Source organism: Dreissena polymorpha, chromosome 1 (assembly GCF_020536995.1).
Source record: "Dreissena polymorpha isolate Duluth1 chromosome 1, UMN_Dpol_1.0, whole genome shotgun sequence".
NCBI lineage: Eukaryota > Metazoa > Mollusca > Bivalvia > Myida > Dreissenidae > Dreissena > Dreissena polymorpha.
Genome location: NC_068355.1, coordinates 178,720,601 through 178,740,591, shown reverse-complemented (window position 1 = coordinate 178,740,591; position 19,991 = coordinate 178,720,601). Strand labels below are relative to the sequence as shown.

Here is a 19,991-nt window from a genome sequence, read left to right as displayed (position 1 = left end):
AGTTCTTTGTTTCAAAAATCAAAAACTCGAAATAGAATGTCACAAAAATGCGGTCGTGTAAGTGGAGTCTAACAATTTTACCTCCGAGTGAGACACGCTTTCGTTGTTCCGGAAACTGAAAACTGCGGCATTCGGACGACTGGGTGATGTGTCACTGCGCATGTGCAGACTTGGGGCGATCCGGTTGATGTTGTCACTGCGCATGACATCGGCCTCCGGGCAAGCTAAATCATCCGGCGTTACCGCGTCACTGAAACCATGAGGGCTGCACCGGTTAAAGCGACTTAAAACAGGAAAAAATAATATAGAATTACGTAACTAAATTGTTACTAAAAATCACGATAATGCAATTTTCAGCGGCGGGCATTAATCAACATGAGACAAACATATAAATGGTAACTCGTGACAAAACATATTTCAAATACTTGCGTTTAAAGAGATAATCTTACGCATTTCTTTCAATAAGTACATGTAATGTTCATTATAAAATTGTCACGATTAGCATGTGCGTTCAACTGTCAAAACATTTTCGTGCACGTGAAAATCGTTTTGTGTATAACACATCGATGCAGATGAAACCAAAAAACCAGAAGTGTTTAAAAAACGGCAACTAAAATGAAATCATCAGTGACTATTATTGAAATTACAAGGCGTTTTCTTTGACAGATGTCGCCATTTTTCCTGTAACAACGCTGTTTAAAGGTAATTAATATTTGTTACATTTGCTATTCACTTGCAACTGATTTTATGTAAGCATTACATATATTTTCTTTTTACGATTATTAATAAAAGTGTAAATGTGTTATTTTTGAAAAAAAAATTGCATAGACTGTAAGTTAATTTGACTGTATAACGGTTTATTATTTTTCGTGTTTTTGTGTTAAGCAAATCAATTCCGCTTTAATGGAAATTAATGTTAAAAGGAAGTGTCTTCTTAACGAAAATCCAGGTGAGGCGGAAAGCGTCGTCCCTGATTAGCCTGTGCGAATTGTACAGGTAAATCTGGAATGACAATTAACGCACATGCATGAAGCCTAGAATTCACAGGACGAGGCTCATTAAATTTTATCGGGGAAAAAGGGAAGATTTTTTTTGTGCAGTTTTTCTATGGGAGCAGTGGTCTAATGGTAGGACGCTGGCAAAGAGATTGTGATGTGCCTGGTTCGAATCCCACCCTGACCACTGGAATTTTCATGAGCAAGAACTTTAACCCCATTTTGCTCCTCTCGACCCAGATGTGTAAATGGTCACCTGTGAGGGAAATAAGCCAATGTGCCGTGGCTGCATACTGCGCCGAATGTTAACGGACGACTTATGGCCCAGTGATCTGGGGGTAATTGTGAAGCGCTTCTGAACACACTGTATGAAAAGGGCGCTATATAAATGTGGTAAAAACATCCTGCATAGCGCCCGATGGACTGAAAAGTGATCTAAACAGACGACATGCGGAAACCTGATAGCGATCAAACGATTAATAAACACCCCACAGACAGACCACCGTGTGAACGAGTTATAGCGAACAAATGATAAACATCAGTCATTGACTTATGACGTGACACTTACATTTGTGGATCAACAGCGCTCCGCGCCGCGGTCCCGCTTGTTGCGTCCGGTTTCTGCGGGCTCTCCTTACGGGATCGCGGCGCATGCGTACTACAAGCGCGGTGACTGGTAGCGTCATACACGCAGTCCGGGTCCAGCAAGAGGGTACTGGGCCGGAAACCAAGAGCGAGTAACTTCTGATACTGGAAAGGACTGACCGGCTGCTGAAATATGAGAAGTCAGCTAACTGCGCATGCTCGGAGCGGATACCTCCCAAAACAAAGTTTTTTAAATTAAGGAAATCGCGATAAAGAAGAATACTGTCTGTGTAGTGATTGTGAAAAACTAATGATTGCACTACTGTAGTATCGTATCATGTTATGAGTATTCAATGGTCTGAGGGGAGTAATTCTGTTATACATATTACAAGGATTATTGTAAGAGTGGCATCCCCTGATATGTACATGTTTAGAGGGCGCTGAATAGATTGTGGAACTTTCAATGGTGTCTTGTGTTGTTTTGTCTATGGTTATTTGAATCAAAGTAATCGGCCTCGAGCCGGGTTTGATACTACAACTACTATAGGAAATATTTCATTTTATTATATCAATGTGAAATGAGTTATAATAAATATACCACTTTTGTCTTCATTAATTGCATTTTTGCGCTGAACATTTATCATTTATTCGTAATTCAGTTTAGTTTTTGTATAGTACGCTAAATCAATTGAGAAAAATCATACAGACCGACAGACTAAAGTAATCGCAGCAGTTATATCCTTTTTGCTGATCGAAAACTGCTTCGAGCTTGTCGTAAGTTTAATAATTGTGAGCGTGTTTATATATATTGTTTGCAGTCAATTACCTAAAACGAATCTCAATAATGTTGACTAGAGCCGTACGTGTTGTACTAATTGAAACGAAAATTATTTTTTTTAGAAAAAAAAAATAAGAAAATAATAATCGATAAAAATGACGCCATCGCATACTGTTGTTTTTATTAGAAGGACAATGTGTTGATCGGAGAAATGATCGGAACCAGTGACATATTTGATGCTCGAAACCAGTGAAGTGTCTAAATAGAAACATGTCGAGTCAGTGTAAATACGAGACATGCACCGATTTCTAAAAAGGAACGGAGAAGCCGGCATACGACTAAATTCAGTGTTTTAATTCAAAAGCTTTGTGTAATCCAAAGAGTCTTCATAACAAACGTGTAAAATATGTCCCATCTAAACGAACCAACACAATGATTTAGGACATATTCATTATTAAAATTAAGAAATTTCCTTAGGTTTCAAAAGTTGCCTTGGTAATTTGTCATCAAATTTTGTACGAATAATTATAGTTACGGCTTGAATTTATGCTCACTGTTATTTCACCTTAATACAAAATAATATCCTTAAATAAAGAGATTGTAAATTATTGTCAGGAATTTAAAAGAACTATTGAAAGTAAGTTATCAGAGAGGTTGAGACCTTGTTATTGTACTTCGTCAAAATAACCGTAACTTTATACGAAACCCGCATGGAAAAAACTGGGATTAATGTCTGTGCGTAAACTCAAGTGTCGTCCCAGATTAGCCTGTTCAGTACGCACAGGCTTATCTTGGATGTCACTTTCTGTCTGATTGCGTAGTATGTTTTGTTTAAAGGCAGTACAATAATTCGCGAACGTCTAGTGAACTGCACAGGCTAGTATAGAACGACACTTTACGCACATGCATTAAGGCCGGTTTTCTCAGAGCGCTGCTATAATAAATTTCGTATGATGTTCTATAAGACGGGCTCTATTCAATTACCAACCATGCATATGTATCGTATGGTGTTCTATAAGATGGGCTCTATTCAATTACCGACCATACATATGTATCGTATGATGTTCTGTAAGACGGGCTCTATTCAATTACCGACCATACATATATTTCGTATGATGTTCTATAACACGGGCTCTATTCAATTACCGACCATACATATGTATCGTATGACGTTCTATAAGACGGACACTATTTAATTACCGACCATACATATATATCGTATGAAATTCTATAAGACGGGCTCTATTCAATTACCGGCCATACATATGTATCGTATGATGCTCTATAAGACGGGCTCTATTCAATTACCGACCATACATATGTATCGTATGATGCTCTATAAGACGGGCTCTATTCAATTACCGACCATACATATGTATCGTATGATGCTCTATAAGACGGGCTCTATTCAATTACCGACCATACATATATATCGTATGAAATTCTATAAGACGGGCTCTATTCAATTACCGACCATACATATGTATCGTATGATGCTCTATAAGACGGGCTCTATTCAATTACCGACCATACATAATTATCGTATGAAATTCTATAAGACGGGCTCTATTCAATTACCGACCATACATATGTATCGTATGATGCTCTATAAGACATGCTCTATTCAATTACCGACCATACATACGTATCGTATGAATGTCTATAAGACGGACTCTATTCAATTACCGACTATACATATGTATCGTATGATGCTCTATAAGACGGGCTCTATTCAATTACCGACTATACATATGTATCGTATGATGCTCTATAAGACGGGCTCTATTCAATTACCGACCATACATATTTATCGTATGAATGTCTATAAGACGGACTCTATTCAATTACCGACCATACATATGTATCGTATGATGCTCTATAAGTCGGGCTCTATTCAATTACCGACTATACATATGTATCGTATGATGCTCTATAAGACATGCACTATTCAATTACCGACCATACATATTTATCGTATGATGGTCTATAAGACGGGCGCTATTCAATTACCGACCATACATATGTATCGTATGATGCTCTATAAGTCGGGCTCTATTCAATTACCGACCATACATAATTATCGTATGATGCTCTATAAGTCGGGCTCTATTCAATTACCGACCATACATAATTATCGTATGATGCTCTATAAGTCGGGCTCTATTCAATTACCGACCATACATATGTATCGTATGATGCTCTATAAGACGGGCTCTATTCAATTACCGACCATACATATATATCGTATGAAGTTCTATAAGACGGACTCTATTCAATTACCGACCATACATATGTATCGAATGATGCTCTATAAGACGGACTCTATTCAATTACCGACCATTTACCTCTAAAGAGATGGACGATCTGTCTGGTCCGGCGGCGAAGGGCCGACATCGGCCGGAAGTGGGCCGGCTGTTCACGTAATAAACTTCCGTGGAGGAACCAGTCTCGCCCAGTGCACACCACTTTGAGAATAGAAATTGTGCATTATTAAGGTAAGATTGTTCAGGCCTCGTACTGGGATTAATTCATGTGCGTAAAATGTCATTTCAGATTGGCCTGTGCAGTCCGCACACGCTTACAGGGATGACACTCCGCAGAAATTGAATTTTCGTTCAGAAGAGAATTTCTTTTAACGAAAAAATCCAATAAATCGGAAAGTTTCGTCCCTGATTAGCTGGTGCGGACTGCACAGGCTTATCTAGATTCACTCTTTATGCATTATCATAAAGATCCGCTTTCCGAGAATAATAGTCTTTATTTGCCCTCCCCTTTCCTCCCGCAATTGAAGTATTTTCTATAACATGTGTTTATAAAATTATGTCAACACTAGATTTGTTTTCAGTATAGGTCATTTCATTATTATTATTTTCTTTGTTATTGTATGAATATTAGTCCTTTTTTTTACATTTGAACAAAGGTTAACTTTCGAATTTCGTTGAAATAATAAATTCATGACGTAAAATTGACGTCCTTCTCAAATTTTTAGTCGGGCACACTTCGTTGTACGGTTACATGATATGATTTCGAGTCCGGATCGAATGCGAGGATGTTGGTGTAACCCTTCGGTAGCGTTTGATGTCTGAAGAGTTGCGCAGACTCGCGCCCAAGGGTATACACAGCGTCCCGGTCCGGCACGTCCCGACCCACTCCCACCAGCCTCTGCTCCAAGTTGTAGACGGTCACGATGCTGCAGCGGGCCGGGTTACGGAACGCGCACTGTGGACTCGATCTTAGAAAAAAAAACAGCAACAATAAAAAAACAAGCGCACATTGAGTATTATTATACTGATATAAGACTGATAAAATGCAACACTACATATGAGATGCGTTGTGAGAAAACTAGGCTTAATGAATGTGCGTAAGGTGTCGTCCCAGATTAGCCTGTGCAGTCCGCACAGGCTAATCAGGGACGACACTTTCCGCTTTTTTGGTATTTTTAGTTTCAAGGAAGTCCCTCCTTACCGAAAATCAAGTTTAGGCGGAAAGTGTCGTCCCTGATTAGCCTGTGCGGAATGCACAGGCTAATCTGTGATGATACTGAACGCACATGCATTAAGCCCAGTTTTCTCAGAACAAGGCTGGTAGTTGTTAGAAGTACGTAACGCGCAAAGGGGCCCGATTTATAAACATAGTAACAGCAGCTTCATTACAATTACACGCGCACAGTGAGTGCGATTGTACTATTTAAAATATAACGCTGCAAAATAAAGACGAAAAACTAGTTTCCAATTAAACATCAGTTTAACTATGAAAAGAAAGCAGCAGCAGCAGTAGTGGCGGTAGAAGTAGTAGTAGTAGTAGTAGTAGTAGTAGTAGTAGTAGTAGTAGTAGTAGTAGTAGTAGTAGTAGTAGTAGTAGTAGTAGTAGTAGTAGTAGTAGTAGTAGTAGTAGTAGTAGTAGTAGTAGTAGTAGTAGTAGTAGTACTAGTAGTAGTAGTGTAGTAGTAGTAGTAGTAGTAGTAGTAGTAGTAGTAGTAGTAGTAGTAGTAGTAGTAGTAGTAGTAGTAGTAGTAGAAGAAGAAGAAGTAGTAGTAGAAGAAGTAGTAGTAGTAGTAGTAGTAGAAGTAGTAGTAGCAGTAGCAGTAGCAGTAGCAGTATCAGTAGCAGTAGCAGTAGTAGCAGCAGCAGCAGCAGTAGAAGCAGCAGCAGAAGCAGTAACAATGATAGTAGTTTTAGTAGTAGTAGTAGTAGAAGTAGTAGTTCGCGCATCATAATCACCACCATCAAAATCACCACCACTTCACTATCTAAATCATCATCAGAATCACGTTCAATATTACCTCACACCTGTCGGCACAGAGCACTGAGATCCCGACCGATGTCCCGACGACGTCGGTCGCACTTCATCCTCCGTCACTACGCCTTTCTTAAGTATGAGCGTCTGGCTCGATTTCGGCATTACCTAGGCAACGGAACCGGATTTTAAATGGACCTTCTTCTACCAGTTGCCGATTCTTCTCTCGACAAATGTACATTTAGGACGTCATAATTGGCACATATTACAATGATATGATAATTTCATTCCAGGCAAATATATGCTATGATAAGTGGTTAAGCTTACAATAAAATATAAAAAGAATAAAAAAATAATACTTATCCATCTGATACCGGCCCAACTTGAAAAAACACGTTCATCCCTGTTACCATGACGCTCGACGTCATTGACGTCAATTACAACGGCGTTACGTCAGCGATATAGTGACGTAATCTTTTTGTATTCAGATTGACGTCTGAAGTCCGTCTTTTGTGTTATAACAATTGTTGAAGGACTAATTTAAGTAACATTTGTGAAGAAACACAATCAATACACATCAACCTTATTGTTTACTTTATTTCAGGAACGTTTAATTAGAATCTCTCAGGTGTGCTTTTTTTAGGAATGTATTCATCATAAATGTCTTTCTGTTTTGAGCTAAAAATATACAATCATAACCTTGCTTAAAAGGAATGTTTTGTATTCAACAGGGTCAAATCGGTATGTTTGTTATGTTAATGTGATGTATTTCACGGATAAAATTCGAAACTAGTTAATGTGTTCAAATATTAAGGCAAGTACTTCAAAAATTCGTATTTAAATAAACATACTATTGAATGTGTTTGTTTTACAGTATGCACTTCTGAAAACGAACATTAGCAAACTATATACCCGCGATCAGAAAAAGGTAATTTCTGTAAGGATTTTGACATCAGTTATCGTTTTCGAATTTCATGAACCGTATATCATCATGATCACGACCAGCATTGTATGTATTATTATTTTGTGCGATACTTGAGTAGTTATCTTTCGAATATCCACCTACATTAAAAAAAACATGTTTTCTTCAAAAATTGTTTAACATAAAGCATCAGCTCGTTAACACGCTCAGCAAGAAAATTGTTTCCTCTGGAAATTATTTCTAACGCAATACAAACAAACCGCATCGTAAATCGGTTAATAAATCACAATTTGTTAACCTTTTTATACTGAAGACGCGCTCTGCAAAAACGGGGCTTATTGATTGTGCGTTAAGTGCATTTGGAATTTTGGATCTATTTGGATCAACATTATTGAGTGTTAAGTTTGAATAAATTCCATAATTACAGTTTAAAAATTGTGGTTTTTGCGTTTATTTATTACTTGTTGAACTGTTGAATTTCAATAACCATGTAAATCAAGATTAAACATAGTTAATACACGGCGTTTTATTTAACTTATTAAGTATCAACATATTGATACATTACTATTAATTGTACATGTCTTCTTTTCGACCTCCCCCCCTCCCATTAGTACAGTGGAACAAAGACTGTCCCCCATTAGGATCCTTTAAGAGTCCTGTAGGCCTACTGAAAGTAGAGCTCTAGAACGACCTAAAATCTCATTTCAGTTGAGACCGATTCAACTTGCCGTCTCGACCTAAATATATGTTACTTGTTAAAGATGTAAGCAACGTTCTTCAAAAGGAGATTAATTTATAACTTTCTGCGGGAAATCGTCTACCAATGTAACAAGGTTGCAATATAGTAAATCTTTTTGGAGTGCAATGCTATACTCTCTAAAAACATGAACATCATTTATTTGAAGACACGGTTCTCTGTAGGGTCACTTGCCATGACTTTATTTGAGTATATTTCTGTGTGCATGTGGCAGGGAAAACATTGTTGTTTACTAGAAATTCTTACATATCGCGTGACCTATCTTTTTTATTGCTTAAATCAATTCGGCTTGGAATGCTCTTCGAGAAAAGGTATGGTATCGCTTGGTTATGAATCCCCATTTTTTACCCAGATTGCCACCATAAAAATAGTCAAAAGTACTTGTTTTGTGCCAAAAATATGAAATTTTGTATTCTTTTGAACCTCTAAATGAGAGCTGGCAATGCATATTGACCATCTGCTGCAGTTTAAAGGCACCCATGACATTAAATGCTAGGATATATCATTGGCCTCTGGCAAATAAATGGGCTCCGAGCGACAAGGCGCGTTTCAAGATTTCACACTTTTATTGGTGCTAAACAACAAGTTATTGGAAGCTTATTGATTTCTTCTGTTCAAAGTATCTTTGATCTCTCATTTGTACTAATTTGTTTATTTTCTTGGATGAAATTGGATTTTCTTTGCTTTGAAATTGACATTTTTGGGGTGATTAAAAAAAAAAACCCACAAAATTGACATTATCAAATTGCTTAGAGTGAAAATATCTAACAAAGTCATTCTTTCACCACCCCGCATAAGCCCCACGTGCATGTCCATTTGGTTTGTTTTGGTATTTTGTTGCAGATATTGAACTTAGCACATTTAAATCTTAAAGGGACATTTAAGCTTTAACAGGCCTAAAATCGCCTTCTTTGGACCGAAAACACCCGCGTGTGAAAATATGAAAAAAAATGGCCAAATGGACAGATAATCCAGCCAAACTTATTATGTGTGTGCAATATGAATAGGAAGATAAGAATATGCAAGAAAAACACATTTTAATCAGATGATATTTTTCCTTTAGGTTGCAATATAGTAAATCTTTTTGGAGTGCAATGCTATACTCTCTAAAAACATGAACATCATTTATTTGAAGACACGGTTCTCTGTAGGGTCACTTGCCATGACTTTATTTGAGTATATTTCTGTGTGCATGTGGCAGGGAAAACATTGTTGTTTACTAGAAATTCACTCTTTTATCTGAAGATTGGAGACTACATAAGACTTTGACAGATGGCGGGAAACCCTCATGAACTGGATAGAAGCCGGTAAATAGATGGCCATAAAACAGTGACTTTTGATTCGTGACGAGTTCTTTCTTACATATCGCGTGACCTATCTTTTTTATTGCTTAAATCAATTCGGCTTGGAATGCTCTTCGAGAAAAGGTATGGTTATGAGGGTCTCTATGCGCAAAAGTTTGACTTTATTTTTCGTTAAAGTTATTGCTTTTACATTGAATTTGTGTAGGAAATCTTTTACTATATTGTAACCTAAACTAGCTTTATGTGAAAAATGTAATATCATCTGCAAGTGCAAAATATGACTGGGAAAGCTGATTTTTGGTCATTTCTTAGCAAAAGAGAAGAAAATTAGTGCATTAAATGCATGAATTCAGATTATTTGACCCGGAATAGTTGTTTTTCAAGTTGACCCCCCACCCTTGTATAGCCGAATAAGGGCTAAATTGCTTTCCGACTTAAATTCAAAGGCATTTTGGTTGACCGTGTAGCGTTATTGTGCTACAAGAAGTCAGAATTCAACGCCAAGGACTCCGCAATCCAGTAACGCAACAATAGCTTGTGCGTAAAGCATGAACATTCAAACGGAGCCCCATTTCACCTACATGGAATGGCGGACATTTTTACAGTTTTGACAGTGCAACAGATGCTTAACTGAGCCAGCTTTCATATTTAGTACAATCATGCATATTTCAAGCTTTATCACCTCATATTATTCATAGAAGTACACTTAAAATACATAATTGCATGTTTTTTTCTTCATTTTATATCTATTTCTATTGGGTATTTTGACTTTTTCAGGTAGAGGAATGTCTGCGACTAAGCCGAGGGCCACTGGATAAGGGTTGTTGATGGTAAAACAGGTAATAATACTAATTTATTATCATGTACACAGGCAAATAAGCATATTTATGATGCTTAAGGTGTGAAATACTGTCCTAATCAGTTTTGTGGTCACTCAAACTCTTGCTGTCGTGCAATTCCCATGCAGTTTGTATCGATTATTCCGCGTCCTGACACGTAAAGCTCGTGCTCTGTTGGCAGCAGAAGTTGGTACTCAACATGTTTATCCTTGTTCCTGAGCATGTGTGCAGCACAGCTGAGTTGATTTGCTACTTGTTACCCTACAATTAGCTTGTGTTTGGTACTGTTTTCTCACAATATGCTTACAGTCCTGGTTCCGGCATGAGAAGATGTCGCGTCCGACTTAAACATAGGATTGTTGTAGCGAGTGTCCCCTTCATCGTTTACATTAGAGGGATCTTTTTGACAAAATTTGGCACTTTCAGCAACCAGTTTTGTTTTTTATTTGGTAAATGCTTCTCTCATTCAGTGATTTAAGGGCAGTATTGACTTTATTTGCTTGTCTTTGCATACAGAGGTGACATGGATCAATGATGTTTGTTGTGTTGAGAATTCTGCGGGAAGCTGTGTCCCCAAAAGAAGTACTAGAAACCCCTTTCAGGAAGCCTGCATTGATCTGAGCTGCCTTTTTGCCCCTGTTACTACATGGAACCTCATTTCTAAGCTTAAAATGCTTGCCTACATATATGTATCTTGTTCATTTTAACCTTTCCGTCCATTCTATACCCCCAAAATGAGCATTTTTTCTTTCGCTTGGTTATGAATCCCCATTTTTTACCCAGATTGCCACCATAAAAATAGTCAAAAGTACTTGTTTTGTGCCAAAAATATGAAATTTTGTATTCTTTTGAACCTCTAAATGAGAGCTGGCAATGCATATTGACCATCTGCTGCAGTTTAAAGGCACCCATGACATTAAATGCTAGGATATATCATTGGCCTCTGGCAAATAAATGGGCTCCGAGCGACAAGGCGCGTTTCAAGATTTCACACTTTTATTGGTGCTAAACAACAAGTTATTGGAAGCTTATTGATTTCTTCTGTTCAAAGTATCTTTGATCTCTCATTTGTACTAATTTGTTTATTTTCTTGGATGAAATTGGATTTTCTTTGCTTTGAAATTGACATTTTTGGGGTGATTAAAAAAAAAAACCCACAAAATTGACATTATCAAATTGCTTAGAGTGAAAATATCTAACAAAGTCATTCTTTCACCACCCCGCATAAGCCCCACGTGCATGTCCATTTGGTTTGTTTTGGTATTTTGTTGCAGATATTGAACTTAGCACATTTAAATCTTAAAGGGACATTTAAGCTTTAACAGGCCTAAAATCGCCTTCTTTGGACCGAAAACACCCGCGTGTGAAAATATGAAAAAAAATGGCCAAATGGACAGATAATCCAGCCAAACTTATTATGTGTGTGCAATATGAATAGGAAGATAAGAATATGCAAGAAAAACACATTTTAATCAGATGATATTTTTCCTTTAGGTTGCAATATAGTAAATCTTTTTGGAGTGCAATGCTATACTCTCTAAAAACATGAACATCATTTATTTGAAGACACGGTTCTCTGTAGGGTCACTTGCCATGACTTTATTTGAGTATATTTCTGTGTGCATGTGGCAGGGAAAACATTGTTGTTTACTAGAAATTCACTCTTTTATCTGAAGATTGGAGACTACATAAGACTTTGACAGATGGCGGGAAACCCTCATGAACTGGATAGAAGCCGGTAAATAGATGGCCATAAAACAGTGACTTTTGATTCGTGACGAGTTCTTTCTTACATATCGCGTGACCTATCTTTTTTATTGCTTAAATCAATTCGGCTTGGAATGCTCTTCGAGAAAAGGTATGGTTATGAGGGTCTCTATGCGCAAAAGTTTGACTTTATTTTTCGTTAAAGTTATTGCTTTTACATTGAATTTGTGTAGGAAATCTTTTACTATATTGTAACCTAAACTAGCTTTATGTGAAAAATGTAATATCATCTGCAAGTGCAAAATATGACTGGGAAAGCTGATTTTTGGTCATTTCTTAGCAAAAGAGAAGAAAATTAGTGCATTAAATGCATGAATTCAGATTATTTGACCCGGAATAGTTGTTTTTCAAGTTGACCCCCCACCCTTGTATAGCCGAATAAGGGCTAAATTGCTTTCCGACTTAAATTCAAAGGCATTTTGGTTGACCGTGTAGCGTTATTGTGCTACAAGAAGTCAGAATTCAACGCCAAGGACTCCGCAATCCAGTAACGCAACAATAGCTTGTGCGTAAAGCATGAACATTCAAACGGAGCCCCATTTCACCTACATGGAATGGCGGACATTTTTACAGTTTTGACAGTGCAACAGATGCTTAACTGAGCCAGCTTTCATATTTAGTACAATCATGCATATTTCAAGCTTTATCACCTCATATTATTCATAGAAGTACACTTAAAATACATAATTGCATGTTTTTTTCTTCATTTTATATCTATTTCTATTGGGTATTTTGACTTTTTCAGGTAGAGGAATGTCTGCGACTAAGCCGAGGGCCACTGGATAAGGGTTGTTGATGGTAAAACAGGTAATAATACTAATTTATTATCATGTACACAGGCAAATAAGCATATTTATGATGCTTAAGGTGTGAAATACTGTCCTAATCAGTTTTGTGGTCACTCAAACTCTTGCTGTCGTGCAATTCCCATGCAGTTTGTATCGATTATTCCGCGTCCTGACACGTAAAGCTCGTGCTCTGTTGGCAGCAGAAGTTGGTACTCAACATGTTTATCCTTGTTCCTGAGCATGTGTGCAGCACAGCTGAGTTGATTTGCTACTTGTTACCCTACAATTAGCTTGTGTTTGGTACTGTTTTCTCACAATATGCTTACAGTCCTGGTTCCGGCATGAGAAGATGTCGCGTCCGACTTAAACATAGGATTGTTGTAGCGAGTGTCCCCTTCATCGTTTACATTAGAGGGATCTTTTTGACAAAATTTGGCACTTTCAGCAACCAGTTTTGTTTTTTATTTGGTAAATGCTTCTCTCATTCAGTGATTTAAGGGCAGTATTGACTTTATTTGCTTGTCTTTGCATACAGAGGTGACATGGATCAATGATGTTTGTTGTGTTGAGAATTCTGCGGGAAGCTGTGTCCCCAAAAGAAGTACTAGAAACCCCTTTCAGGAAGCCTGCATTGATCTGAGCTGCCTTTTTGCCCCTGTTACTACATGGAACCTCATTTCTAAGCTTAAAATGCTTGCCTACATATATGTATCTTGTTCATTTTAACCTTTCCGTCCATTCTATACCCCCAAAATGAGCATTTTTTCTTTCGCTTGGTTATGAATCCCCATTTTTTACCCAGATTGCCACCATAAAAATAGTCAAAAGTACTTGTTTTGTGCCAAAAATATGAAATTTTGTATTCTTTTGAACCTCTAAATGAGAGCTGGCAATGCATATTGACCATCTGCTGCAGTTTAAAGGCACCCATGACATTAAATGCTAGGATATATCATTGGCCTCTGGCAAATAAATGGGCTCCGAGCGACAAGGCGCGTTTCAAGATTTCACACTTTTATTGGTGCTAAACAACAAGTTATTGGAAGCTTATTGATTTCTTCTGTTCAAAGTATCTTTGATCTCTCATTTGTACTAATTTGTTTATTTTCTTGGATGAAATTGGATTTTCTTTGCTTTGAAATTGACATTTTTGGGGTGATTAAAAAAAAAAACCCACAAAATTGACATTATCAAATTGCTTAGAGTGAAAATATCTAACAAAGTCATTCTTTCACCACCCCGCATAAGCCCCACGTGCATGTCCATTTGGTTTGTTTTGGTATTTTGTTGCAGATATTGAACTTAGCACATTTAAATCTTAAAGGGACATTTAAGCTTTAACAGGCCTAAAATCGCCTTCTTTGGACCGAAAACACCCGCGTGTGAAAATATGAAAAAAAATGGCCAAATGGACAGATAATCCAGCCAAACTTATTATGTGTGTGCAATATGAATAGGAAGATAAGAATATGCAAGAAAAACACATTTTAATCAGATGATATTTTTCCTTTAGGTTGCAATATAGTAAATCTTTTTGGAGTGCAATGCTATACTCTCTAAAAACATGAACATCATTTATTTGAAGACACGGTTCTCTGTAGGGTCACTTGCCATGACTTTATTTGAGTATATTTCTGTGTGCATGTGGCAGGGAAAACATTGTTGTTTACTAGAAATTCACTCTTTTATCTGAAGATTGGAGACTACATAAGACTTTGACAGATGGCGGGAAACCCTCATGAACTGGATAGAAGCCGGTAAATAGATGGCCATAAAACAGTGACTTTTGATTCGTGACGAGTTCTTTCTTACATATCGCGTGACCTATCTTTTTTATTGCTTAAATCAATTCGGCTTGGAATGCTCTTCGAGAAAAGGTATGGTTATGAGGGTCTCTATGCGCAAAAGTTTGACTTTATTTTTCGTTAAAGTTATTGCTTTTACATTGAATTTGTGTAGGAAATCTTTTACTATATTGTAACCTAAACTAGCTTTATGTGAAAAATGTAATATCATCTGCAAGTGCAAAATATGACTGGGAAAGCTGATTTTTGGTCATTTCTTAGCAAAAGAGAAGAAAATTAGTGCATTAAATGCATGAATTCAGATTATTTGACCCGGAATAGTTGTTTTTCAAGTTGACCCCCCACCCTTGTATAGCCGAATAAGGGCTAAATTGCTTTCCGACTTAAATTCAAAGGCATTTTGGTTGACCGTGTAGCGTTATTGTGCTACAAGAAGTCAGAATTCAACGCCAAGGACTCCGCAATCCAGTAACGCAACAATAGCTTGTGCGTAAAGCATGAACATTCAAACGGAGCCCCATTTCACCTACATGGAATGGCGGACATTTTTACAGTTTTGACAGTGCAACAGATGCTTAACTGAGCCAGCTTTCATATTTAGTACAATCATGCATATTTCAAGCTTTATCACCTCATATTATTCATAGAAGTACACTTAAAATACATAATTGCATGTTTTTTTCTTCATTTTATATCTATTTCTATTGGGTATTTTGACTTTTTCAGGTAGAGGAATGTCTGCGACTAAGCCGAGGGCCACTGGATAAGGGTTGTTGATGGTAAAACAGGTAATAATACTAATTTATTATCATGTACACAGGCAAATAAGCATATTTATGATGCTTAAGGTGTGAAATACTGTCCTAATCAGTTTTGTGGTCACTCAAACTCTTGCTGTCGTGCAATTCCCATGCAGTTTGTATCGATTATTCCGCGTCCTGACACGTAAAGCTCGTGCTCTGTTGGCAGCAGAAGTTGGTACTCAACATGTTTATCCTTGTTCCTGAGCATGTGTGCAGCACAGCTGAGTTGATTTGCTACTTGTTACCCTACAATTAGCTTGTGTTTGGTACTGTTTTCTCACAATATGCTTACAGTCCTGGTTCCGGCATGAGAAGATGTCGCGTCCGACTTAAACATAGGATTGTTGTAGCGAGTGTCCCCTTCATCGTTTACATTAGAGGGATCTTTTTGACAAAATTTGGCACTTTCAGCAACCAGTTTTGTTTTTTATTTGGTAAATGCTTCTCTCATTCAGTGATTTAAGGGCAGTATTGACTTTATTTGCTTGTCTTTGCATACAGAGGTGACATGGATCAATGATGTTTGTTGTGTTGAGAATTCTGCGGGAAGCTGTGTCCCCAAAAGAAGTACTAGAAACCCCTTTCAGGAAGCCTGCATTGATCTGAGCTGCCTTTTTGCCCCTGTTACTACATGGAACCTCATTTCTAAGCTTAAAATGCTTGCCTACATATATGTATCTTGTTCATTTTAACCTTTCCGTCCATTCTATACCCCCAAAATGAGCATTTTTTCTTTCGCTTGGTTATGAATCCCCATTTTTTACCCAGATTGCCACCATAAAAATAGTCAAAAGTACTTGTTTTGTGCCAAAAATATGAAATTTTGTATTCTTTTGAACCTCTAAATGAGAGCTGGCAATGCATATTGACCATCTGCTGCAGTTTAAAGGCACCCATGACATTAAATGCTAGGATATATCATTGGCCTCTGGCAAATAAATGGGCTCCGAGCGACAAGGCGCGTTTCAAGATTTCACACTTTTATTGGTGCTAAACAACAAGTTATTGGAAGCTTATTGATTTCTTCTGTTCAAAGTATCTTTGATCTCTCATTTGTACTAATTTGTTTATTTTCTTGGATGAAATTGGATTTTCTTTGCTTTGAAATTGACATTTTTGGGGTGATTAAAAAAAAAAACCCACAAAATTGACATTATCAAATTGCTTAGAGTGAAAATATCTAACAAAGTCATTCTTTCACCACCCCGCATAAGCCCCACGTGCATGTCCATTTGGTTTGTTTTGGTATTTTGTTGCAGATATTGAACTTAGCACATTTAAATCTTAAAGGGACATTTAAGCTTTAACAGGCCTAAAATCGCCTTCTTTGGACCGAAAACACCCGCGTGTGAAAATATGAAAAAAAATGGCCAAATGGACAGATAATCCAGCCAAACTTATTATGTGTGTGCAATATGAATAGGAAGATAAGAATATGCAAGAAAAACACATTTTAATCAGATGATATTTTTCCTTTAGGTTGCAATATAGTAAATCTTTTTGGAGTGCAATGCTATACTCTCTAAAAACATGAACATCATTTATTTGAAGACACGGTTCTCTGTAGGGTCACTTGCCATGACTTTATTTGAGTATATTTCTGTGTGCATGTGGCAGGGAAAACATTGTTGTTTACTAGAAATTCACTCTTTTATCTGAAGATTGGAGACTACATAAGACTTTGACAGATGGCGGGAAACCCTCATGAACTGGATAGAAGCCGGTAAATAGATGGCCATAAAACAGTGACTTTTGATTCGTGACGAGTTCTTTCTTACATATCGCGTGACCTATCTTTTTTATTGCTTAAATCAATTCGGCTTGGAATGCTCTTCGAGAAAAGGTATGGTTATGAGGGTCTCTATGCGCAAAAGTTTGACTTTATTTTTCGTTAAAGTTATTGCTTTTACATTGAATTTGTGTAGGAAATCTTTTACTATATTGTAACCTAAACTAGCTTTATGTGAAAAATGTAATATCATCTGCAAGTGCAAAATATGACTGGGAAAGCTGATTTTTGGTCATTTCTTAGCAAAAGAGAAGAAAATTAGTGCATTAAATGCATGAATTCAGATTATTTGACCCGGAATAGTTGTTTTTCAAGTTGACCCCCCCACCCTTGTATAGCCGAATAAGGGCTAAATTGCTTTCCGACTTAAATTCAAAGGCATTTTGGTTGACCGTGTAGCGTTATTGTGCTACAAGAAGTCAGAATTCAACGCCAAGGACTCCGCAATCCAGTAACGCAACAATAGCTTGTGCGTAAAGCATGAACATTCAAACGGAGCCCCATTTCACCTACATGGAATGGCGGACATTTTTACAGTTTTGACAGTGCAACAGATGCTTAACTGAGCCAGCTTTCATATTTAGTACAATCATGCATATTTCAAGCTTTATCACCTCATATTATTCATAGAAGTACACTTAAAATACATAATTGCATGTTTTTTTTCTTCATTTTATATCTATTTCTATTGGGTATTTTGACTTTTTCAGGTAGAGGAATGTCTGCGACTAAGCCGAGGGCCACTGGATAAGGGTTGTTGATGGTAAAACAGGTAATAATACTAATTTATTATCATGTACACAGGCAAATAAGCATATTTATGATGCTTAAGGTGTGAAATACTGTCCTAATCAGTTTTGTGGTCACTCAAACTCTTGCTGTCGTGCAATTCCCATGCAGTTTGTATCGATTATTCCGCGTCCTGACACGTAAAGCTCGTGCTCTGTTGGCAGCAGAAGTTGGTACTCAACATGTTTATCCTTGTTCCTGAGCATGTGTGCAGCACAGCTGAGTTGATTTGCTACTTGTTACCCTACAATTAGCTTGTGTTTGGTACTGTTTTCTCACAATATGCTTACAGTCCTGGTTCCGGCATGAGAAGATGTCGCGTCCGACTTAAACATAGGATTGTTGTAGCGAGTGTCCCCTTCATCGTTTACATTAGAGGGATCTTTTTGACAAAATTTGGCACTTTCAGCAACCAGTTTTGTTTTTTATTTGGTAAATGCTTCTCTCATTCAGTGATTTAAGGGCAGTATTGACTTTATTTGCTTGTCTTTGCATACAGAGGTGACATGGATCAATGATGTTTGTTGTGTTGAGAATTCTGCGGGAAGCTGTGTCCCCAAAAGAAGTACTAGAAACCCCTTTCAGGAAGCCTGCATTGATCTGAGCTGCCTTTTTGCCCCTGTTACTACATGGAACCTCATTTCTAAGCTTAAAATGCTTGCCTACATATATGTATCTTGTTCATTTTAACCTTTCCGTCCATTCTATACCCCCAAAATGAGCATTTTTTTTCTTTCGCTTGGTTATGAATCCCCATTTTTTACCCAGATTGCCACCATAAAAATAGTCAAAAGTACTTGTTTTGTGCCAAAAATATGAAATTTTGTATTCTTTTGAACCTCTAAATGAGAGCTGGCAATGCATATTGACCATCTGCTGCAGTTTAAAGGCACCCATGACATTAAATGCTAGGATATATCATTGGCCTCTGGCAAATAAATGGGCTCCGAGCGACAAGGCGCGTTTCAAGATTTCACACTTTATTGGTGCTAAACAACAAGTTATTGGAAGCTTATTGATTTCTTCTGTTCAAAGTATCTTTGATCTCTCATTTGTACTAATTTGTTTATTTTCTTGGATGAAATTGGATTTTCTTGCTTTGAAATTGACATTTTTGGGGTGATTAAAAAAAAAAAACCCACAAAATTGACATATCAAATTGCTTAGAGTGAAAATATCTAACAAAGTCATTCTTTCACCACCCCGCATAAGCCCCACGTGCATGTCCATTTGGTTTGTTTTGGTATTTTGTTGCAGATATTGAACTTAGCACATTAAATCTTAAAGGGACATTTAAGCTTTAACAGGCCTAAAATCGCCTTCTTTGGACCGAAAACACCCGCGTGTGAAAATATGAAAAAAAATGGCCAAATGGACAGATAATCCAGCCAAACTTATTATGTGTGTGCAATATGAATAGGAAGATAAGAATATGCAAGAAAAACACATTTTAATCAGATGATATTTTTCCTTTAGGTTGCAATATAGTAAATCTTTTTGGAGTGCAATGCTATACTCTCTAAAAACATGAACATCATTTATTTGAAGACACGGTTCTCTGTAGGGTCACTTGCCATGACTTTATTTGAGTATATTTCTGTGTGCATGTGGCAGGGAAAACATTGTTGTTTACTAGAAATTCACTCTTTTATCTGAAGATTGGAGACTACATAAGACTTTGACAGATGGCGGGAAACCCTCATGAACTGGATAGAAGCCGGTAAATAGATGGCCATAAAACACAGTGACTTTTGATTCGTGACGAGTTCTTTCTTACATATCGCGTGACCTATCTTTTTTATTGCTTAAATCAATTCGGCTTGGAATGCTCTTC

At 37.3% G+C, this 19,991-nt stretch overlaps 1 protein-coding gene and 1 long non-coding RNA gene across 5 annotated transcripts in view; one reads left to right on the top strand and one right to left on the bottom strand.

The window, feature by feature from the left end:
• LOC127863230 (uncharacterized) overlaps positions 1-7,241 on the bottom strand; it is a 75,280-nt gene extending 68,039 nt beyond the window's left edge. For 2 of the 4 annotated variants that reach the window (XM_052402640.1, XM_052402631.1), the window contains exons 1-5: positions 6,641-7,241; positions 5,374-5,590; positions 4,704-4,823; positions 1,564-1,766; positions 82-250 (exon numbers count right to left, since the gene is read on the bottom strand). In XM_052402640.1, the coding sequence (XP_052258600.1) occupies positions 82-250; positions 1,564-1,766; positions 4,704-4,823; positions 5,374-5,590; positions 6,641-6,759 (828 nt within the window). In that variant the 5' untranslated portion in view covers positions 6,760-7,241. The remainder of the gene's footprint in view (positions 1-81; positions 251-1,563; positions 1,767-4,703; positions 4,824-5,373; positions 5,591-6,640) is intronic. The other 2 variants (XM_052402614.1, XM_052402622.1) reach the window with 2 other exon arrangements.
• Positions 7,242-8,714: 1,473 nt separating this feature from the next.
• LOC127863180 (uncharacterized) lies at positions 8,715-19,879 on the top strand. Its single transcript, XR_008040952.1, has 6 exons — positions 8,715-9,580; positions 10,355-10,416; positions 12,929-12,990; positions 15,503-15,564; positions 18,079-18,140; positions 19,816-19,879. It is a non-coding gene; the product is annotated as an uncharacterized LOC127863180 (long non-coding RNA).
• The last annotated feature ends 112 nt before the right edge of the window (positions 19,880-19,991 follow it).